We start from the raw sequence: 23497 nt of genomic DNA on the forward strand, positions 1-23497 counted from the left end.
CACCCCCACCAAGAAATGGCCCCTTCTCCTCCCCCTTCACAGGATTTGCAGCAGAGTGACTGGAAAGCTCGGGAGGGGCTCTTAGCCCAGGTTTTACTTAGGCTCCTGCTGCTCCATCAGCTCTTGCCATGTTACTCCCCTCACCCAGCCCTTGCTGCCCTATCCCAGTCCTACCAGGTCCTGTTACCCTCCTCCCAGCTCGGCAGGCAGAACCAGACCCTCCTGGGCCTCTGAGTTTATGGCTTTTCCTGGCTCCTGATGCCTCCCTAGAGCAGAGGAATTTTCCTCTTAAGCGGCTGCTTTGCCTCAGACCTTTCTTCCCAGGAGCAGCCGTCACCGCTGCTCATCTCTGGGCAAGGAGGCTGCAGCTGGAGTGAATCCGACTCTAATCCCAGGCCCCAGAGCATTCCCGGAGATAAAAAGGAGCTAGGCAAGCAGAGGGAGTTCCCAGGCTGCAGCCAGACAGCGGATGCTCTGGGAGCACAAGGGCTCTGAGCTGAGTGAATTGGGTCATTATACGGTGACAGATTGAAGGGGGCACTCAGGGAACTGACAGAGTTCCTGGCCTCACTCACAGTGACCCGGCCTCCAGGAGCTCGGTGCTGCCGCTGGCTGCCTAAGCAGAGCCCAGGAGATGTGCCAGGGAGGGAAGTGGCTGAGGCCGTGCTACACTGGCAGACTGTGTGGGGGGTGTGGGTTTGAAGCAGTGGGGACATGAATCCCAGGCCTCAGATGCATTGGGCATCCCCTATCCTCCATGAACTTCCCTTGGCTCTTTCTAAGGAGAGACAGGCTTGGGAAGTGCCGAAGGGAGTGATGTGGGGTGCAGCTGGAGGCAGAGGAGCAGGGCAGAATCCTGTTCCATGTTCAGCACTGCACCAGGTGAGACCCGAGTCGACGCAAATAAGCAGGTGGACACTCATGAGTTTCAGCTGGTTTTAATACTGTCAGACACTCCTACAGGGTGCGCTGCCTTCCCATCCAAGACTCGCTCATGCCATCACTTACACCAAAGAACCCATCTCCCTCCCAAACACACGTGAAGAAGGTCCAGCTCTGTATTGTGCTTCAAGTCAGAGCCACACCAGAGAGACACATCCCTGCCAACGGGGACTGATCCCAAATCTAGAGCCTCTGTTCAGCCAGGCGCCAAGCCCTTGCCATGCTGTGAGGTCAGTGAGGGGCCCGCCCTCTGGGGCAGTCGCTGTGCCCTTCTGTCCCCACTCTCACTCTTGTAATGGGTAGCATGCATGGATGGACCCGTGTTGCCATCCCAAAGCACTCAAGTATCATGAGACAGGCCCCCTAAACTACAAGATTGGCTTAAAAATCCTGAGATTTAAAAAAGAATCAACGTTGGATTCTTCTGATTGTCCTTCTGGTCATATTTAATGGTCATATTTTCAAACTTTTCTCTGCAGCCAATAGGACCAGAATCTACTTTTTGTTTTTCTTTAAATGAGAGCTGAGGTTCTCCTGTAATCACCTGACCCCAGGAGCTGGGGCTTTGAGAAAACACCAAATATCATGAGACTCGCAATAAAATCAGGAGAACTGGTAACCCTGTGAACCAGAAGGTCAGGGGCAGGCACAGGCTGTGATGGGTACCAACCCAGTTGAGGGCAACCTCTGCCCAATGATGGGGGAAGAGTTATAAAGACACTGCTGAGCTTGGGCCCCTCTTTCCCAGAATTAACATCCTGGGACTGTCCCATGGGAAAACGAGGGGAGTTACTATGCAAACTGAGCAGCCTCAATGGGAAGTGGCCAGGAGCCTTGGCAGATCAGCAGCGTAGAGCAAACTAAGTATCCTCCCCCACACACACTCTGGACAGACCAGATGCTCCAAGGACCCTGGAGTGCTACTGCAGAAGTTTGGTTCAGAACCAGCACAGAACACCCTGAATCCCCATCCCAGGCTCATTCATGTGTCATGCAACATGCCAGTTGCCTGTGTGCCAAGGATCGTACCAGGGGGTTTGCTGTCTGCTAGGGAGTTCCCTGCACGTGAGCAAGGTTGGAGGAGGGTTTCAAAGCTCCATACCACAAGCCCAGTTGGCTCTGTGTGCCACCCCTGCCTTGCACTGCTCTGCCCTGTCCTGAGATGATGGAATTGAGGAAACATCAGAAAACATGGCTGGAGAATCTCTATGTTCTCCTTTAGCGGGGCACAATCATGGGACGCGGTACCGCAAAGCACCATGGACAAACTGTGTTTGCTGGGGCTGGCCTTTTGGCCTACAGGAGGGTTTGGGCTGTGGACTTCACCGTGATGCACTACACTGGCTGGAACCCAGGAACAATGGCTGCCTGGGCAGGGGCACGGGGCTTCACTTCTGGGTGGCAGTGGGGGATGAGAGCCTTGTGGTGACTGGCAGGTTGGCTGGGCTCTCCCGTATGAATTCCTGGCCAGCTGGGTGCTCAGAAGCGATGCTCATGGGACCACAAGTAAGTGGGAAGGCAGATAGCACTTGCCCTGTCCTTGTGCCCAGAGTGTTTGAGAGCAGCATGTGTACCGGTGTCCGCCCTGGAGCATTATTGGCAGGTGCTGGACATTGGGTCAGTCACTGTTGGCCACATTCCCAGCCCCCCCAAGATTTTACAATAGAAATTACACGTTCCCCCCCTTTGTGCCCAGCTCCCCCCCCCGGCAGGACAGATCTTCCCATGCGTGTGCCCTGCAGGAGAAGGGCAGTTTCTGCAGTGCAAAGCCAGAGGCCCTGTGTGTACAGATTCCCAGCTGCCAGCTTCTCCCCGCACTGAAGCCCTGTGACTTCTGACGCTCTATGCCCCCGCCCCTTCTCATCACTCCCTTGGCACTATGCTGAACTGACAGCAACATCGCTGCCAAGCAGTGGCCTGCAAGGAGGCAGTGATTGGTGCACTCAGGGGCAACAGATTCTTTCCAAGGGTCCTTCTGAATGACTTTAGGAGCCAAAGAACTGGAAGCTCCCTCTCCCCTCGACACACGTCGGGGGAAGCCAGCTACCTGCCTATGCTTGAGAGATAGAGGCCATGAGTGGAGGGGCCTGCCCCATCTCCAGGGCATCTCACTCAAAGGCTCCCCTGAACGCTGAAGGTGATGGAGACAGAAGAGCTCTCGATTGCTAAGGGCCCTTCAGTGGAAGCAGAGCTAAAAGGGAGAGTAGTTTTCAAGATCTGATGGAGGTTGCTAGGGCCTGTTTGCAGGGAGCCCCGTAAGGGCCTGGATGGAAAACACCTGGACCAACAGGAGGGGCTCAGAGGGCAAGAGCCCCTCATCTGGGACAGCCCCCTAAAGTGCAGAGCTGTGGGCCCAGAGAGCTCCAGGGGCCTCTGCGTGTTAGTGCAAATACGGTAGCCTCACCAATGCGGGGCCGTCACATGCTCTTCTAAAGCAAAGACGAGGGGGACCCAGAGCCCTCCCATAAGATTTCTATCAGCTTCAGCTACAGTCATGCACTCACTGCCCCTCTCCAGCCCTCCCCACTGCCAGACCAGGAACCAGACACAGATGTCGTGGGGCAGCGTGGGTGAGACACAGAGAGGGGGATGTTACAGTAGCAGGCGTGCAGGGGAAAGGCCAGGAGTGGGAGGCTGGGGGGGGGGGGGGGGGCGGCAGCCCAGTCCTTGCCTTCCACGCTGCCGTCTCCAGCAGACTACTCATCGCAGCCCAGCAGCTCCATGCGCAGCGTGATGCGGTTGTGCCACGCCACAGGCAGGATGCGCACAAAGCGGGCGTAGAAGGGCACATCGAACACATTCTTCTTGTGAGAGGTGTTGTCATAGTTTCCTTGGAAGATCTGCAAGGGGAAGGGAGGAGCCATTAGAACGAGGAGCAGGTCCTGCTAGGGGAGAGGGAGCAATGCCAGGTTGCAGGCACTGTGGGAGAGGACACACTACAGGATCACAGGCCTATGGGGAGCTGTCCAAGTGCCCTGCTGAGCAGTGACCTGTCCCCTCCTCCCCCCCATACACAGCAAGGATGGTCTGTATGAGGGTCCTGCCACATCTACCCCATTAAACCCCAGGTACAGCTGCTCTCGTCCCCTGGTCTTCCTTGTTGATGACCTAAGTACTGTGGTATCACCAGCAGCTCTCTGGTTAGTGAAACCACTCCTCTGACCCTTTGTCATCACTGCTGCCATGTACCGTCTGGGCGCCTTCTCATTCCAGCCCCTTGGGAATGCTGGGATTTGTAGTTTCCCCCTGTGCTACCGAAGCCCCTTCCCTGCACCCACCTTGCTGCTGTTTGTCTTGTTGTCCTTGTAAACGGTCCAGGACGTCCCATCATCACTGTAAGCCACTTTGTAGGCCGCCACATACTGAATGTGCCCAAAATCCCGAGCCCCTTGGGTGACGACGCCGGTCACCTTCTTCTGAGTCAGCAGGTCGATCTGCCAGAGATACAGGGCTTTTTCAGAGGACGTCCACTCGCTTTGCCCCAAAAGCCAGGCGGGTCCCAAGCAAGCTGAGAGAGTCAGGGGCTGTGCAAGTCTCGTCCATGCAGCTCTGCTGATGGCCCTCAAGCCTGACAGCAGCCCCTGTGCTATTCCAGTCCTGGGCTCTGCATGTACCCACTCCAGCTCTGTGCACCATTGCTAAGTGAAGATCCACCACTGCCTAGGACAGCCCACTGCACGCATCACATAGCCGACCTGGCAGACTGGGAACATGGGCAGATTCTGCCCCCACTCCAGCCCAGTGCATTGAGGGGGGGTGGAAAAGTCCCCTGAGGAATACCCCATGCAGGGATGGCATAGAGCCAACACAGGCAACCCTCCACTCCTGCCTGGCATACGGGTGTGCTGGGGCATGGCCAGAGGCAGGAGTGGGCAGCTCAGGGTTAGGCGAGGGAGTGGCTAGGGTTCTTTGTGCTCCCGCTATTCTGGGCTGCAGAGCAGTGTCACAAGTCATGCAACGTGCACCAGGCCCCAGAGCAGCCCCAAATTAGGCATGCAGAGTTTCCTTTGCCTTCCCCCAGCCTGGGTGCCGTCGCTGGTGCTGAGTCTCCTCACAGGTGGGCAGGGAACAAGGAGGGAGAGAACAAGACTGGCGTGGAGCCAAGAGAGCAGCAGCCAGGTTACACAGCATATGAACCAAAAGATCTCATCGAGGGCCAGAGACACCCCAGCAAAGGGAGGAGCCGGTAAAGGGACCTGTCTGGAATGCTACAGCATTACAAGGAAGATCAGATAAAGGCAAATGCTGGGGGGGAAGGTTTGTTCTGGAGGGCCCTGCCTGGGTCCCAAGAGCAGGACTGACTGCTCAGCTCCCTAGAGACTCTCGCTTTCCCTGCCTTAGCTGCACCCACAGAGGATTCTGAAATCACCTGAGAAAGGAGCCGGGGCCTGGGGTAATGACAGGAAACCTGACAGATTCCTGCACTGCAGGAGTCTCTGGCCCCTCCGGTAGCCCACCCCTGGGCCAGCAACCAAACTGTAGGAAGGCTATGGAGTAACCACGCTGGCTTCAGGAGGGGATGAGAGAGCTTCCCCTGTGGTTCACTAGCACAGAGCAGGAAACTGAGGCCAAGTGGCAGCCAATTCTGAGCTGGAGGGTCAGGCATGTGGCAGAGGAGCTGAGCCAAGCTCCCATGGGCTGATCCATGCAGAATGGGGATGCTGATCTTGAGGGAGGAAGGGCGCTGTGGGGGGATGCCACAGGAGATAGGTGGTGGGGCTGACAAGGGTTTCTGCCACCCACCCCAAGCAGCTTCCAGTCACTCATACAAATGGTTAGATCTAGGGGTGCAGCAGGGACCCCTAGAAAATAGGGAGGGAAAGAAAGAGGGTGAGAATGGGAAGAGGGAAAGTTGGGGGGAGGAGAGTCCAAAGAGTCTATGACTCGGTGCCGTAACAAGGGCAAGGCGAGTGAGGCACTTGCCTCGGGCGCGCAAAGCGGAGGGGCGCAACTCTACCGCCCGAGCAGGGTGGAGGGGAAAAAAAAAAAAAAAGCCGCGATCGGTGGCACTTCGGCAGCAGCTCTACCGCCACTGCTTATTTGGCGGCAGTTCAGCGGCGGGTCCCTCAGTCCCTCTCAGAGGAAAGGACCTGCCACTGAATTGCCACCACCGCTTCATTCATTCTTCGGCGGCAATTCGGCGGCGGACTGAGGGACCCGCTGCCGAATTGACGCCCAAGAGCCTGGAGCCGGCCCTTGCCTCAGGCACAAAGATTCCTTGTTACGGCTCTGCTATGAATCCCTGGCTGAGATTCCTTTGCCATCCCAGATGCACAGAGCACAGCAAACACACGGCTTTTCTGAAACAATAAGGCTCCAGCCACTGCCTGTATTCTGCCCAGTATCTAAGCTCCCCTCCCTGGGACCCTGGTAACCCCGAAAGCATCTAGCCCTTCACAATAGGAATATGTGGCCACTCAGACAGCTGTAATGGACTATTAGCCCCATTTTACAAATGGAGAAAGTGAGGCTGAGAACTCAGGTGCCTTGCCCAGGGCCACAGAGTGAATCAGAGTGAGTTTTGCTATTGGAACTCATGTACTCCTGGTCCCAGGGCCTATGCTCACATCACCAGACTTCCCTACCTCACCTCCCTGCTGGGAGAGCCACTGTGGGGTGATGGAGACACACCTGCAGCCACTCAGACTGGTCATTGTTGAGTGCAGTCCAGGCATTGGTCTTGCCTGTCTTATCCAGGCGGGCGTAATGTGGGTACCAGGTGAAGCCATCAATGCCCCATGTCTTATAAACGCTGGAGGCTGTGATCTGCTGGTCAGAGATCAGGCGGGATTTCATGCCCAGCGGCTCCGAACAACCTGCCGTGTTGAAATACACTGTAACACAATGGTTTATAGACACAGTGAAAGGGAGGAGTCCAGCAGCATAGTCATCCCAAACAAACACAGAGCAGGACCCAGGAATCCCAAACAGACACTGAGCAGGGTCCCAGGATTCCCAGATAAATACAGAGCAGGGACACCAAAGACGCAAAGAGCAGAGACCACAAATGTAGAGGCATAAAAAGCACTGAGCCATGAGCACAGAGCAGGAACCCCAAATATACACAGAGCTGGGACCTCAAAACTCCCTGTCCCTCTCGAGAAGCCACTGGATTGGGCGGTACATTTTTTCCAGTTCTGCATTTTATCCTCTGCCTAATTTCCCGAGAGGACCATTCACTGTGTGGCAGCGCCCTCTGCTGCAGGAGGGCTATAGGGACAACATTGTCAGTACTGCCCCTCCAGAAATATGGCTGAAGCCCGAGCCCCAATGTCCAGTCCTTTCGGAGGGCCACTCCTCTCTAAGCACAGCACACAGCTCTCAGGCTATATGTGCAGAGTCCACTCCAGGGGGAAGGTCCCTTTTCCTTCTGGGCCCAGTAGAAATCCCCAGCCTAGAGAAGCCTCTTGCAAACCACCGCCATAGGGAAACAAGCCCCAGGCTGGAGTGTGGAGGCTGTCTGAGGCCTTGCGAACCCCCCCAAGTGGGGAGGGTGGAGCAGCGCCTAGCTGGATTGTTCCACGGGCCAGTTCACACTGTAATCTTGCAGCCAGGAAGATGTGACCAGCCCTGCAATTCTCGTTGTTACCAGTGGGTGTCACTGTGGTCACTGATGCAGACAAAGAGCCGATTGGTGTGTGGGGAGGAGGGGATGGAAAACCAAAGCACAGACACTACTGGAATTAGACCTGAGCTCCCAATGCCCCAGGGCCATGTCCAGCCCCCACCATGAGCACTCCCCACTTTCCCTGAAAGGCTCCAGATGAACTCCAGGCCCTGTGTCCATATAGGCTAATTCCAATTGCTTGCCTTTGGTGTTCCCAGGGTTTGGACCCCTGTTCCGGTATTCCTGCGGGGCTCTCTCTCCCAGGTTCCTCACCCCTCCCTGTGAGGGACAGGGCCCCAGCAGAGTCCAGACACTACTGGGGTCATGGCAGAGCTCCAAGGGCATGAAACAGAAAGTGAACTTAGAAGATTCATAACGCTAGAGACGGAGGCCTCTATCCCCCAGAGCAGTTCCAGCATGGGCCGTAGCAGAACAAGCTTAACTCCCCCTCCACCCTGCTCTTGGCCCTTCGCCCCTAAGGCGAGGCTGGTGTCCATGCCCCATTTGATCATTGGCCTCTGCTAAAGTCCCCAGCTGTGACACGGATGCACCAATCCCACTAGCAATACACTGGAGCCACCAAACAGCCAGGCAACAGAACTGGGCCCATTATGCCAAGCACTGCCTAGCACATGTGTCTTGTTAGGAATGCTGAGCTAGCGAGAGAGAAATCTGATTGGCTGAGCCTACTGCTGTTACATTTTCTAGGAGACTTTGATCCTAAAGAATTTTGCAAACTCTACAGAAGCTGTTTCAGCCAGCAGGGAAATGATCTCAGCAGCTGTTCAACAGCCGCACAGCAGCGCTACTCAGGGGGTTGGGACGGAGTGCAGAAAGATCCTAATTGAGACTGCCTGGGAAGGATTTAGGGAGTAGAATGTCATTATCTAGGATGTGATTTGGCTGAGACCCTGGAGTTAACACCCCTATTCTCACAAAAAGAGCCAACGGATCTTTCACAACTCAGGGTTGTCAGGTCTCATCAGAAAGGCAACACCTCCAATGGCACAAAATCCCATAGCACTGCACTGGTCAGTAATGACTCCGAGGTGACAACACCTCCCCTACCAAGTCGCCCGCACCACTTCCTGCAGCACAGTGCCTTCTAGTGCCACACTGGGACACTAAGGTTAGCACTGACAGAGGGAAGAACACCCCCTACTGAGTCTCAACAGACGGTTCCTACATCTGGGATATCTTTAGAGGTCACCCATCCAAGCACTGACCCAGCCCAGCATGTGTGATCTGATCAGATCACAGCCCGTGCTGTGGACATGCACATCCATCCGCCTCAGAGATCCAACAGACAGGCATGAGTGCCCCAGAGCAGAAGGCTATATCCTTGACCCGGAGTAGACATTTACCATTCAATTCGCAGCCAACCAGCTCAAAGCGCAGCGTGCAGGCCCTGTGACACATCACAGGGTAGATGCGGATGTACTGGGCTGTGATCGGAGGATTGAACATGTTGGACTGCATGCCGTCATTATTCGTGTTCCCCAGGAAAACCTGCAAAGGCACACGCCAAGATGAGTGTGTTTAGTGGCCAGGAATGGGGCCCAATATCAAATCCTCATCCCTTCTCTACCCCATACCGTTGTCCATAGTAATCCCTGACCCACCAGTCCGATTTTTATCTTGTAGACACAATAACAAAAGCCATGCGACAGAACAACTCAGCACCAACACTGAAGAATGCTTTAGACTCAGAGTTGCCAAACCAAAATGTTACAAGATCATGAGTCAAGCCCCAAAAAACATGAGATTGGCTTAAAACTCATGAGATTGTTTTAAAACAAGAAATGTTGGATTTTTTTTTATCCACTTGTCTTGTGTTTGTTTTGTTGTTGTTGTTTGTTTTGTTTTTACCCTTTAGAGTACACTGGGGTCACATTTACATGCTTTTCTCTGCAACCATGAAGGTTATAATATATATATATATTTTTTTATGAAGGCTGAGATTCTCATATAGTCACAGGATCACAGCAGCTGGGATTTTAAGAAATACACCAATTATCACAAGATGTGTGATAAAATCCTGAGAGTTGGTAACACTGCTGTCAATTAGTAGGTCAGCTTATACATCAGGTGACTTATAGGGAAGTAGATACAGTATAGATATGCTATTGGTTCTGTAAATAGATACATATACAGTATTGTACACTATAGTATAGTAGAGATGCTTGATTTATTTGTTACCAGTTCAGCCCCTCTAGCAAATTGTTCAAAGACCAGTCCTATTTCCCACAAATGTATCTGCTGTCAAGACTAGATCTGATGGGGCTGGACAAATCATTGACACCTTTAGTGAGTTTATTAACTCTTCACTTTGCCTGGTCACTGTTTGCTCTTCTTGTTGTGTGGCTGGTCACCCAAGAAACGGGGCATTGGGCCTGCTCCCTGATAGGTTGACAAACATTTTGAGGCTGCCCAGAAGCTTGTGAATCAGAGCAAAGCAAACTTGGGGTGTTGGTCACAAATCAGGGATTCTCTGAATGTTGACTAGTGGTTGTGCTCTGTGTAGGCAGGTGTAGTGTGTGTGTATAATCATGTATATTATTATGAAATTGCTGGTATTTATTGTTCTCAATACCTTTCTGAGAACCCCCCGATCCTGTTTGCAGCCCCTGCAATGACACACCATCTCCGCTGAGCAGACGCCACCTCCACAAAGTGACACAAGGCCCCACCCGTGCCATAATTTCACAGTGGTAACAGGCCCATGTGCCGACCCCCCCAGTGCATCGATCACCTTGCCCCAAGCTGACACCCCCCCCGCACCATTTCCATCCCAGGTTTGGAGGCAGCAGGTCCATTACTGCTGTACCCACCTTGTCTCGATCCTGGTTCTCGTCCCTGAAGAACACAAAGACACGTCCATCCTGGCTGTACGCTACTTTGAAGGAGTGGACGTACTCGGCCCAGCCCGCACGGCGGGCACCCTGCGTGATGATCCCTATCAGCCGCATCTTCCTCAGCAGGTTTACCTGTGGCATGGCATAGGGTTACTGGGATGGGGCGGGGAACATGCTACCAAGCCTGACACAGATTATGGTCCGCGCTACAGCCCTGCCCTCCCAGGTCTCCCATAGAGTATTAGTCTATGTGACCTGCAGCCCAGCTGGACTCCTGGGAATCAACTCAGCCTCAGCACCCTTGAAAGGGGCTGTTCTGCAGTGGGTGCTCTGTCCATCTGCAGGCTGCCCCATTGTTGCTGTGCTAGAACTCCTCATCCCCACAACCTCACACCGCGATCCCAGTCCTCTGATCAAGGAGGGAAGGATGCCCATCTGTACCACCAGAGAGAGCATTGCTGCAGAGCAACGCAAGGTGTTTCCTGAGTGCCTCCTCCCAGGAGATTGCGCATCCTGCATCAAGAAGTGCCAGCTGCCCCCAAAGGGATACTGCCTTGGGACACCCCCTTCTTATAGTCATGTTAACATTCCCATCTGAAACCGCTCCTTCTCCAAGGTGAAGATTTCAGCAGGGACTAGGACAATGGGTTCACATTCCCATTGGCCGACAGAATTCAGAGCAGTCCCCCCAGTCCCAGCCCTGGAGCATGGGGAAGTGCGGGTAGGAACTGCCACATGTGAACAAAGCAGTGTTCCAACAAGCCCAGCATCCTGTCTCCAGCACTGGCCAGTGCTTGGTGCTTCAGAGGAAGCTTGTTCTGCAATGAGCTCATGATCCACCCAAGGGAATGTTTGTGTGTTCCAGCCAGCTGGTACCTGAATCCAGGGGCTCTTGTCATAGTTGCTGGAGGTCCAGGCATTGACGATTCCATTGTTGTTGAGTCGGGCCAGCTCAGGACCCCAGCGCTGCAGGCCTAGGAACCCATAGTACACAGATGAGGCCGAGAGCTGGGCATCTGCAATGGCCCTTCCCTCCATGCCCAGCAAAACAGCACAGCCTGGAGCAGGGAAAGGGGAAACGGGGAAAGAAAAGGGAGGCAGATTGGGAATGAAAAGGAAGAAGGGCAGGTCATCGATAAAGGAAGAGCGAGAACAGAGAGGAAGAGGAGAACAAGAGAGAAAGAGAAGGTGACACTCTGATCATCACATTCCTGGTTCTCTGGAGAGACCTCCTATCTCATGGGCATGAAATGGAAACTAGACCAGAGCAGGGACCTTCATTGCCCACTTGGGGCACTGGTTTGGTGTCTCATTAAAATGAGAAGGTGGCTGGTATTTCCTGCTCCCCAGCCACATCTAGTTTCATCTTAACCCCTCCCCACAGCCATGCTCACAGCACTTCCCGAACAAAGATTGTTCAGGCCCAGTTGGTCAGCAACTGTCTTGAACGCTCTCAGAGAAGATGTCCAGGTATGTGCAGAGCTCTCCATGCAGCTTTTCACCACCGTCACAGACCTGGACAGCCTAAAGAGGGAACGCTCCTTGTCTGAACCTCCCTTCTCCACTATCCAGCCACCACAGCTGTCCCATCACAGCAACAAGATGTAAAGAGATCTGAAAAGGGAAAGCCCTCTTTGTGATGGGTTATGATCCAGTCTCTGGGACTATCCCAGAGTCATGAGATGTGAGAAGAGCAGGAGATCCTCCATAGGGGATTCAATGCTCTCTCTGGGTTGCCTCCTCCAGCACTAATTTCATTAGCACTGGGCTCTCCAGTGTCATGGGGCTCATGGACAACAACGGAGCTGACTTCAAAAGCCATAGACCTCCGTTTTTCCTAATGCCAACCAACAAGGCCTCCTTTGTGCTTGCTGGTACTGCTGAGAGCAGAGCGGGGCAATGGGAAGTTTGGGGCGGAGGGGAGGGGCAGGATCTGTAGCTGCTTGTCACGGTCAGGGACTTACGGACATGGCAGGTCTTCCCCATGAATAGAGAGGGGCATTTGCAGGCATAGTCGCCGTTCAGGTCTAGGCAGGTGCCTCCATTTTTGCATGGCTGTGAGGAGCACTCGTTCACATCTAGGGGAGACAGGAGCGAAGATGATGAGAGAGAGAGACTCTTTCCCCCAGCCTCAAACCCAGCACCACATGGTGGGACAGGGTGTCCCGTCACCCACGCAGAAAGTTATCAGCACGCAGCTGCTCTGGCAAGCTAAGTGAGCGTTTTAATCCAAACTGCATTCATACCGGCCCTCAGGTGACTGCTGGGCTGCTTGTAGAAGTGGGGGTTCTAGCCAAGATGCCCAGCTATGCCACTGTGGGAGGGAGCCTCTCCTACCGGAATGGACTGGGCTTAGGGGCACTGGTTCTTCTATGCATCTGTGTGAAGCTCTGGGGAAGGTCCCACGCTACACTGCAGATGATGCACAAATTCCCCTCTGGAGCAGGCAGAGCCCCAGGTGTCCTAAAAGCAGAACTGACCGGGCTATGGTTAAGATGCAGCAGCCAGACACACTCATTACACGGCCTTCTCCCTCAGTATCTTTCTCATTTCTATAGTTCTCTCAGTGCACTCAATGCTGAACCCTGCATCCCACCTGATGCCAGCCCCTGCACCCCACCTGGCTTTGGTCCGACATTGTACCCACCACCTGGCCCCAAATCCTACCAAGAATTGGCAATCACATCCTACCCAGTTCCTCCATCTCTTCTGGCACCTCCCCACATCCCACCCAACACCAGTACCTGCATCTCACCTGGTGCTGGCCTACTTATCCCAAGTGGCACCAGCTCCCACACCCCACCTCATGCTGGTCCCTAGGTCTCCCCTCCCACTCCAGCTCCTAGATTTCCAGGGGTGGCTCCAGGACCAGTGATCCAGAGCAGATCTGACAGCTGGGCTGCTGCAGAATGGATGCACTCACGTAACCACTGCCAGCAGGCACCAGAGCCAGCAAGTCAGTTCAGAGGCATGTGAGGGGAGAGGGTTCATGCGAGGCTGCCCAGTGCATTCCCAGCAGCTCAGGGTGAGAAACATCCAATGAGTTGGTGGAAACAAACCTAGTGGGGTATTTTGCTGGATTAGTCACTTACACACACCCCAACAATATGTGGAAGGTAACTGGGTCACATACACAAACACAATCCACCCCCTGGACACCTGGTCTCCATGCTCCCCTCCCACCTTGGCAGCTCCTCCTGCACAGAGGTCTTTTGCCATGTCCCCATCTCCCCCAGAGCCAGTGCTCGGTACCACCCTCGCAGAAGCAGCCCTGACTCACTCTTTTGGCAGTGGGTGCCTGCATACCCCGCAGGGCACTTGCAGACATATTCCATAAAGACATCGCCCCGGTTGGGCATCAGCTGGCACTCGCCATTGTTGTGGCAGGGATTAGGGTGGCAGGGGCCTGGGAAAGGAAACAGAGGAAGCAAATAGTTGTCAAATGGGACCAGGGAAAGGAAGAATCCACACGGTTCCAGGGCTGCAGGGCTCTGGTAAAAGCATACCCGTTACTGTGACTTGGTGACCCTGTAGGCCAAAAGCCTAATGGGAAGAAATTGTCCCAAGTAAAATTGTACTCCATTTTGCTTATTTTGCCTTATACTCCATTTTGCTAGCTTTGAATTAGTAAGAAGAAATTGTAGCCTTGAATTAGTAAATTGTTCTGAGTTTATTCTTTGTTGATTGTGTTAACATTCGCTCTTAGAAGGATAGAAATTTTATGGCTGTAATTGCCTTATTTACGGTTTGGTGTGAGTGACGAATGTATGGTGATTAACTAAGACAGGACAGCTGGGCCGGATGGTCAAGAAGGGAGTGGAGGAGTCAAGAGGCACCAACTTTATTACGGGATAGCAGATTGATGACCCTAAAGCAAAGGCATACACCCCAAGGACGAGATAAGGAGTTGAGCCAAAGGGACAGATAAGAAACAGCTGCGGATCCTCCCCGGGAACAACTCAAAATAATGCTAAACAGCAACCTTGAACACCTCATGACTGACAGCTCCAGTGTGACACAGGAAGATCCAGAGACTTGTATGGGAACTTATCACTATAAAAGAAGGGTGCATTGCCATGGGACTTGGGTTCGTTCTGAATCAACATCGGAGCTTCGAATGCTCCCCCTCCCTTGTGTGCAGTTTCAGCTGGCCACTGGAAGTGGCCGAGCAACACTAAGGAGTGTGTGTGTGTGTGTGTGTGTGTGTGTGTGTGTGGTGTGTGTGTGTGTGTGTGAATGGAAGCGTATACGGATTTCAGTGCTCAAACTGTACTCTCAATAAACGCAGCGTATTGCCATATCCCCTTTTAAAAGATTCAGTTTGCTTCTTATAAGCATAACAATCCCAAGTCCTGCATGGATCTGACATAACTGCATTTGGCTCTGGGTTAGTTCTCCCGCAGTGTGTGTGAATCTGATACAAGCCTGCACTGGTTGTCATCAGTGTTTGAAACTGGGACCTTCAGCTCCATAACAGAGATCTCTACCACTCCATTGCCAGGTAGCAGTAGTACGATGTTACCCTGCAGTAGACCGATCACTAGAGAAAGGTATGACACGTACTTTGACAGTCTGTTAGTTATTTCCCCAAGAGAAGAAGCGCATCCCAAGTGTCTAAGATCTACCTTTGTTCATGTCCTTGTTATAGGCACCAGTTTTAGAACACCACCCTGCACAGATCATCCGCAGGATTGGAACTTGGAAGCAGCCAGCGGACAGGGTCATGACAAGGGAACTTTGCTATGTGCTAGTGCCCCCAAGGCACCATGCACTTTGCTGTGTTATTGTCGATGCATCACAATCACATACAGATGAGATTCCAGTCTCAGAGCATCTGGACCCGCCTCCCGCATGGGCTGTACCTTTCTCTGTGTCATTGCAGTCAATCCCAGTGAAACCGTCAGGGCAGATACAGAAGAATGGAGTCTCATTGCTACCAGTCAGGCAGGTACCCCCGTTCTCACAGTGGTTCACATCACAGAAGTCACCTGTAACCAAGGCCACAAGTCATTACAAACACTAACTGCCAGGCAAACCACACATGAGCCAGCTACAGACCCAGGGCTTGGACTGAAATCTGATCTTGCAGGAAAATTCAAACGCAGATATCCTGCCTTTACAGAGATCTTCCATGTTACTTTGGGTGCAGCACAGTCTGCAGTGCTGTGGCACAGCTGTGTATGGGGGGCCCCAGGCTGAGTTCACACACGGTGAGACCCACTGGCAGAGCTATGTATGGGGTTCCAGGACTGGAAGAGCAGTCAGGACAGAGGGGCACCGGCAGAGCTAGGAGGAGGGAAATTGCCCAGCTCCCACCCTCACAGTGTCCATGGCCCGGACCTACATTCTCAGTGCAGTTCTACAGCGTCTGCCCAGGAGACCAAAGTCCCTTGTAAGTCCCCCAAGGAGTTTCCAGCTCTCCTCTTGTGTCTGAATGTCTCGCCCTCCTCCAGCACTGCAGGGTAATGCCCAAGGTGAGGCATGCTAGGAGCAGGAGGGCGTGGGAGGCTCAGGGAGAGGGGAACCATCAGTGCCCACTGTTCTGCAACTGGGCCTTTGCTTTGACTCCAGTTGCGCTAATGAGCCACCAAGCAGCTGCTGACACCAATCTTCCCAACACGTCACCCCACATCTTGCGGTTTGACAGTGACAGTCCCCCATCTCCCGTGTCCTGCCCCCTCCCCACCACAACCCCTCCACACCTTGACCATCCTGCACTGGGGGCCAGGGCAGCTGGTTCCTCAGTCTGTGCCCTACAGCTTTGTCCCTAGGCAATCTAATCTGTTTTCCATCACACAGATCTCACTCTTCGGGAACTTCCCTATTATTCAGCCTAAATGTGCTTTGCTCCAACCCATTCCTCCTAGTTCACTGGGTCAGGGGAGGCTGTGAAAAGACCACACACATCCTGGGAGGAAGGGGTGGACTATGGATACTCATAGCCAACATTGCCCTCCTTGGGGAGTAAGTGGAGGAGCTAACGTTCCTCCTTCCACCCCCTAGACCTGTATCCAAGCAGTGCAGGGAGCAGAGCGGAGTGGGGGAAAGCTGAATAGGGCTCCAGATGCACTAACCCCAGGAATCAGATGGGCCGAGCATCTGAGATTTCAGTTAAGACGGTTTATATTTGTGAAAGATTGAAAAACCGGCATCTCCTAAGGAACAAACACTCTGGAAGCGCAGGAGCCAGGCTCAATGGAGCAGAGGGGTACCTATCACTGCCTGAAGACAGGGCCAGCTGCTGCTCCAAACAGCAAGCGAGCACGAGAGGGGTCAGCCCCCCAGGCGGCTCAGACCTGCCCCAAGAAAATGCATCTTACCCAGAGGGCACTTCCTGTCTGTGTCCATTTCCTGGGTGCAGGGAGAGGCCCCCAGGGTCCATCGGGGCATCTGCCCCAAGTAGTGCCCAGGAGAAGTCTTCCCACCTGCTTTCCACATGCTACCCACCTGTAGATGGCTCTATGCAGCAGACCAGCCTTTGCCCAGGACCGCGCTCTGTGAGAGACTCCCCTGAAGATGGCAAATCTCCATTCCTAGGACAGGTGTCGTTCACACAGTACGGGGCAAGCTCTTCCTGCCCCTTACCCTGTCAGCCAGTGAGGCCTCGGCACCCTCAACAGGGGCATGAGGGAAACTCCTCTATAGCCATTCAGCCCCTGGTTTCGCTAATGACACTGCCGGCCAAGAAGCCAATTGTGAAAGTGATTTTGGCTGTGCCCGGGGAGCTGGGCTGAAACCCACCAGTTCATTTCACACAGCGGAGGAGGGGGACTGCCAAACAGCTGGCAGCTGGGTATAACTTCTAGGGCCCTCCATGCCGACGTGGGCGGATTCAAACGGGTGACCCCTGGGCGAAAGGTTGCGTCTCTCATTAGCAAGCACTGGGGCAGCTTGTCTCCTGACACCAAGCTTCTCTCTGCCACATCGGCTCATGCCGCAGGCATTAGAGCAGGGGTTTAGCTCAGGTGGAGACCCCAGGGACAGCCTCCGCCGCGCTCCCCCCCCCACACACACACTACCTGTGTGGGTAGTTAATGGGCTGAGAGCTCACTGCCCAGAGCTGCACTGAACAGCACGGCTCTCATTAGCCTAAGCCATGGCTCAGGGAGTTATTACTAATTAGTCTTTTAATAGCAAGGCTCCTCAGAACTAATCCCACATCCGCGGGGTGTGCTCATGGCAGATGGAGCAGGCCGGCCTGTGTTAACTGGAGGCTTCAGAAAAGCTGCTGCTGCTCCTTTAGTCCAGCCTGAGAAAGCGGAAGAGCTTGGGCACCAGGTCAAATTGCTGCTTGTGCCGCCCAGCCTGGCTCTGCATGACCTCATCTTCCATCAATGCACTGCCATGAGTTACAACAGAGGAGGAGGGCGATGCTGAAGGGCCAATGGGGAGTGGGGATGTCTTTGCCCATTTCATTTATCAAGGAATGGGGCTATTTACTTGCCCCATGCTCCTCAAGTCTCCTGGGCACTCAGAAACTCAGTATGAAGGATCCTTATAGCCAGCTGGCCAAGGCTCTACACACAGCGCTGGGTCTGTTCATAGAGAGACACATGGGTGACAAGTGTGTTTCCCCCCAAGCATCTGCTGTGCCAGCTGCCTCCACTACAGGAGCATCTGGTTCACACTGGGGCCAGGACACAGCAAGACAGAGGAGACCAGGCAAAGGAGACTGGGGCTGGAAAGGCCACTCTACTGCATTCCTCCCCAGGGCAGGGGCAGAATGGGCCCCAATAAGTTATGCACATTTTAAGTATAGCAAGTAACTGAGCTTCCCCCTCCCTCTGGGGAATAACTCCTCATCCTCTCTCCAGCAGGTCTCATTGGCCACACCCCACTGTTAGCAGGCGAGGGAAGGGCCAAATTTTCAAAAGCCCCCAGTGATTTGGGGTGCCTCAGTGTCTGGGACAGCTGGGGCCAGATTTTCAGAGCCACGCAGCACCTCCTGCTCCCACTGCCTTTGACTGGAGCTGTGAGTGCCCTGAGAATCAGACCCCAACTGTCCCACATTGGGCTCCCAACTGAGACACCCAAAATCACCAGCCACATTTGGAAATGTTTACTTCTGTGGCCTCAAGAACTGGCAGGGAGGCAAAAATAATGTCCTGTGAGGCTCTGGGCTCCGTATCCCAGCCCTAGCCCTAGCCCGGGTCAGTCCAAGACACTGTCTTGGGTGGGGAAAATGGGTGCCCCTCCCAACCAAAACTGACAACACAACCTGCAGGCCCCCCACTGTCCCTGTGCCAGCCTCGGTCCCTTACTGCCCCAGGGCCCCCCACTGCTCCAGCAAGTGCCCCCTGTCTTTTCCCTCTACTCCCCATGTTTCATCCCACATCCTGTCCCTCACCACTCCTCATATTCCACCCTCTCAGCCCCTCACCCCATCCCTACCTCCCACCCCCCAAGTACAGCCTCTTCACCACTGCCCTGCCCCCCTTGGCCAGCCCTGTGCTCACAGCATGCCCATTCCTCCCTTCCCAGCTAAGGGCCCTACAAACAAGGAAGGGTGTTTTGTTGTATAGGAGGGAAGTGTTATCTAATAGTTAGAGCAGGGGTCTGTCAGCCGGAACTCCTGGAATCTCTTCCCAGCTCTGGGAGAGACGACTGGGGCCTAGGATGTCAGTCAGGACTATTGGCTTCTGTAGCGAATGGCTAGAAGCTGGGAGCCAAACTTCCTAGATTCTATTTACAGCCACTGGGTGTGAGTCCAGAGCTGTACCCACAGCATCTCCCTGCCCTGTGACCTTGTTCTGTGCCTCACCTCCCCCTCTGTAAAATGGGGACAGCGATCTTGACTCCCGGGGCTGGGCTGTCAGGATTTGTGCACTCACGCCAGTGAAGCACTACTGATGAAAGGTGCTGTCTAAGAGCTAGGTGTTAGTGGGGGTCTTATTAGGGAAATGCTGAGCGTTCGCCATACAGCGCCATACCCCTCCTGCTGTCACCCCAGGGGCCCATTCTCCCAGCTCTCAACATCAGCCAGAAGTGGAAGGAGATTTAGCAACTGCTACTTGGCCCTCTCCACCCCCACACCTGGGGACGAGGCGAATCCCACAGCCAGAAGATCCCACACTTCGATCTGCAGCGGCAGGCGGGCCAGGCTGGGTATGGCCCCCCCTTCCAGCGCAGATTTTCAGCCTGGGGAGTGTGAAACACCCGGGAGACCCTGAAGCAGGACAGACGGTGGGAGGAGGGAAAGGCCAATGATCCAAACCATAGGCCTAGTTGGGGGGCAGGTGGGGGCGCTGCCCCACAAACGACAAGCCTCAGACAGGTACAGAATTGGCCCCCACGCACAGCCCCATTGGCCAGACTGGAGCTGCCCCCAAATAGAGAAATCAAACTAAGCCTATGATCCAAACTCACCCGTCACAGCTAAAACCACCGAGGCAGCGAGGATGGCACCGATCAGCGCCCGCAAAGGGCTCGATTCCTTCATCTCCCTCTCTTCGGGCTCAGGCTCGCCACTCCGGCTCTACGCCGCTCCCTGTCCCGTCCGGCTGGACTCGCTCCTCAAGTCTGTTTGTGTCCTGACTTCTCCTCCAGAGGGATTAGAGCGAGTGAGTCAGACGGGCGCCCTCCCCTCCAAGGCTGAGCCTGCAGATTCCACCCAGCCCCACGTGCTCCGCCTGGCTGGCCAATGACACGCGGCACCCACCCCAAACAGCAGTGGCGAGCTGCTCCTGGAGCTGGGTGCAGGGGTGTGCCGGGGTGGGGACGGGCCCACGGCCCACGCCTGGGGCAATGCACTCGGCGGCAACGTGGATGGCATGGCAACTCCCTTCAGAAGGAAGTGGAGTGAAAGTCCTTCCCTGTTTGGATGCAGCGCAAGGAGCAAAATGCAAACCCAGTGCCAAGGAGTTGTGCAAGAGACATCACTGCATGTGCCCTCGCCAGTGCTTCACCCCGGCACCTATCGGTTTGGCAGTCCATAGCCCCAGCTTGCTGCATCAGTTAGGAATGTAAAAAACAAAAAATGTTTGAGCCCGGACACCTCTTTCATTACAAATTAAGCATTGGTCTTCACCCCAAGCACCTCATTGCTGCTCCGCAATATTGCCTGCTATTCCAGTCCCGGTCCCGGGCTCTACACACAGCCCTGCCAATGCCCCTTAGGCCTGACCTGCAGTACCCTATTGTTCAAATCCGGGCCCTCCATACAGCTCTGTCCATGCAGTTCACTCCTGACACGCAGCGCCCAAGCATTTGTGGAAAGTGCACTCAGTTTGAAGCGTTGTCAGCTGAATCCTGTGGGGCGGGTGCATCTCTTTGTTCTGTGTTTGTACAGCACCTAGCACAGCAGGCTGGGCCCTCTCGGCACTGTTGCAACACAATAATAAACAAACAGGCCTCAGATTAAGTTGGACACTTGCCAATGTTTTTTTAGTTCCTAACTAACTGCTGCTTGTTATAGTGCAAGGGGGAAAGTACATTGGCTTGCACAGACCTATGTTTGACAAAGCCCTGGCTGGGATGATTTAATTGAGGGTTGGTGCTGCTTTGAGCAGGGGGTTGGACTAAATGACCTCCTGAGGTCCCTTCCAACCCTGATATTCTATGATTCTATGTTTAATTAGCCAACATTCATCATCATCATCTACACATAGAGTGCTAAGGACCCTTGTGCCAGTCAGAGTGACCAAGGTTGAAGGCTTTGCACTGGGCATCGTGTAGTGAAGTTCCCTGATCTGGCTCAGTTCTGTGGATCCACACATCTCTGGGGCAGCCCCCAGTAGGACAGGGCATGTACCCCTTCGCACGTCAATGGAGAGTTTGAAAGCACGGTACACTGAGGTGGTTTTGTTCATCGTGGCGATGTGGCCAAAGAGCATGCAACACTGCTTTCGAATATAATGAGTGAGTGAAGGAAGGCCAGATCTTTGGGAGACTGTGACATTCGCACAAAGCCAAACCACTTGATGGTCAGGATTTGGTGCTGACAGTGCATAGGGAGTGCCACTAGCCACTCCAAGTCTGCCTGTAAGAACGTCCAGATTTCTGACTCATATGGCAATACGGGTAGTCAACATTCAGTCACTGAGAATGTTTTCAATACAGCTTCCATTTTTGTGGGACCTACCAAAACTATGCTTTCTACTCTTCCTATGCAGCAGCAGCAAACTAACTTACCCTCTTCCTGGAGTTGTGCTGGCATCATCTGGGGAGTGGAGGCACAAGGGAAGGTGTGTCTTTGCCATGAGAGGGTGCTAGATAGAAAGTCTGTGTTTATAAATCTCTGACTGACAAATAAATAATGGGCCAAATGGATAGGAGACAATATTTCCCAGTGAATGGGAATAGCATCTCACGTCATCCAATTATCTCCTTGGCACTGCACTGCATGCCCGGGCACACTGCATGCCCACATGCAGAGGGAATCACTGCCACAGCAGATCCCTCTCCCTCAGCCCTTCCTAATGTCTGCTTCAATCACATTGTCTCTTGATGGCACCCCAGTTCACGAAGCTCTTAGGCCCCAGGATGGGCCTGGACAAGGAGGGAGAATCAGGGTAGGTGCCAGGGTTGCCAGGTGAGATGCTAACAATCAACCCAAAGCAGATAACAACAGGACACATCTCTACCCCTTCCAACCCATCATATGTCTCTTTTCATTAGCTCTTGCCGTCAATGGGAGCACGGGGACCAAGACAGCAAGAACTGTTATTGGCTGTGGGGAGCTACAAAAGGGTTGCTGATTGGTTATATAAAATTTGGGGCTGGGCTGTGCTCCTGGGATTCAGTCTCAGCCTCTGTAGCCCGCAACTACTGGCCAGATTTGAGGTCTCCCACGTTTAGGCTGCTGCAGCTCCAAAAGCTCAGGCCTCCGGCAGCACAGTCCTGAGGCCCAGGCAAAGTAGTGACCAGGACCCCAGCCCCAGGGAGCAACAGACCAAGACTTGACTGCACGCTCTGCAGGGCAGTGCAAGGCCCTAACCAGGAGGGCACCGCTGCTGGTTTGGGAAATGAGAGAGCAGGCCAGAAATAGCACATGGGTCTGACCTGGAGCAGCGCCCAGCCATTGGCCTGCACCACACTCAGAGCCGTTAGTAAAGAAGATGAGAAATAAAGGGTTACAAATCTGGCATTGGAGACAAAGTTGCTTAATTAGCAGCCGTGAGGAGTACTAATGAGCTAGCCTAACATGTGCTGTCTGCAAGGCTCCAGCCTGCATGGCCCCTTTCAGCCCCTGTGTTGGGGCACAGTTTTTCCACTGAGAGCCCCTGTCCCTTGGCATGGTGGTGAAAGCTCATGAAGATATGAGAGGAAGCAGGGCACTTCCTGACCGTGGCAGCTGTCGGCAGCATGTGCCCCCCTCCTGGCAGGAATATGGGGACAGTGGGCTGGGTAGGGCAGTGCCAGCTGGATGGGTCTAGCGTCACTGCTGCCAAGGCTCAGCAGGAGGAGTGGTCTTTGTGCAGCACAATCCCCCCTTTCTTGTCCCGTCAGGCAGGAGAGAGCAGAGGGGAAGGACATCATGGCTCCAGCCACTTCTGGGGAATGGTGGAAATGAACTTCTCAGTGCAGCAAACATGCTGGGTGGGCAGGTCAGTCTGTGCAGTCTGTGTGGGCTGCCACATCTTCCCAGCCCCCTCTACCCTCACAGTGTCCATGGCCCGGACCTACATTCTCAGTGCAGGGTCCCTGCTCCCCCTTCCAGGCTGGGGGTGCAGCTCCAGGGATTCTCCCCCCATGCCTGGAGGGAGAGAGGAGGAGCCGAGGATCTGCCCTGCACCGCTAGCCTCTTTCTGCTCCCTCCTCTCCTCCTATGAAGAAGGTGTCAGGCTGCAGAGAGGAGGAGGAGGAGAGAGCTCTGCCTGCCTTCTGCAGCAGCCCTGATTGGCTGCTCTTCCCCAGGAGGCAGGCAAGTGGGGCAGGCAGCCAATCAGAGGGGCTTTCCTGCAGGCAGGGTCTGGAGCTTTGGGAGATTGGCTGCAGTCACCCTGCAAGCGGGGAGAGTTGGCAGCGCGGTTTCTTCTAGCCACTCCCCACAAGCTCAGTGACACTCCGTGTCAGACGGGGGCAGACAACCTCAGTTGTAAGAGCAACTCAGCATGATGAGCAGGGGCTTAGCCAGGGCGGGGGCCCATCTCCC

General features: G+C 54.2%; 1 protein-coding gene across 2 annotated transcripts; it reads right to left on the minus strand.

Moving 5' to 3' along the window:
- Window positions 1–922: 922 nt before the first annotated feature.
- Window positions 923–20018, minus strand: MFGE8 (milk fat globule EGF and factor V/VIII domain containing). 2 transcript variants are annotated; one of them, XM_054041754.1, is made up of 10 exons: window positions 19771–20018; window positions 15267–15392; window positions 13685–13810; window positions 12369–12482; window positions 11281–11462; window positions 10381–10536; window positions 8914–9058; window positions 6574–6776; window positions 4221–4376; window positions 923–3782 (listed from the first exon to the last, which is right to left on the minus strand). In XM_054041754.1, exons 1-10 carry the CDS (start codon window positions 19841–19843, stop codon window positions 3639–3641), a joined length of 1425 nt encoding a protein of 474 aa, XP_053897729.1. In that variant the 5' UTR covers window positions 19844–20018; the 3' UTR covers window positions 923–3638. The 2 variants fall into 2 exon arrangements, with proteins under 2 accessions (XP_053897729.1, XP_053897731.1); XM_054041756.1 differs by having other exon boundaries at window positions 6574–6758; window positions 19771–20016.
- Window positions 20019–23497: the final 3479 nt, after the last annotated feature.

Source organism: Malaclemys terrapin, chromosome 10 (assembly GCF_027887155.1).
Source record: "Malaclemys terrapin pileata isolate rMalTer1 chromosome 10, rMalTer1.hap1, whole genome shotgun sequence".
NCBI lineage: Eukaryota > Metazoa > Chordata > Testudines > Emydidae > Malaclemys > Malaclemys terrapin.

Coding starts and splice junctions, on each gene's coding strand:
- MFGE8 (XM_054041754.1), bottom strand. CDS start 19,843: ATGAAGGAATCGAGCCCTTTGCGGGCGCTGATCGGTGCCATCCTCGCT. Junction 15,393..19,770: donor GGTGGTTTTAGCTGTGACGG/GTGAGTTTGGAT, acceptor CCTTGGTTACAG/GTGACTTCTGTGATGTGAAC. Junction 3,783..4,220: donor ACAAGACAAACAGCAGCAAG/GTGGGTGCAGGG, acceptor TTCCCCTTGCAG/ATCTTCCAAGGAAACTATGA.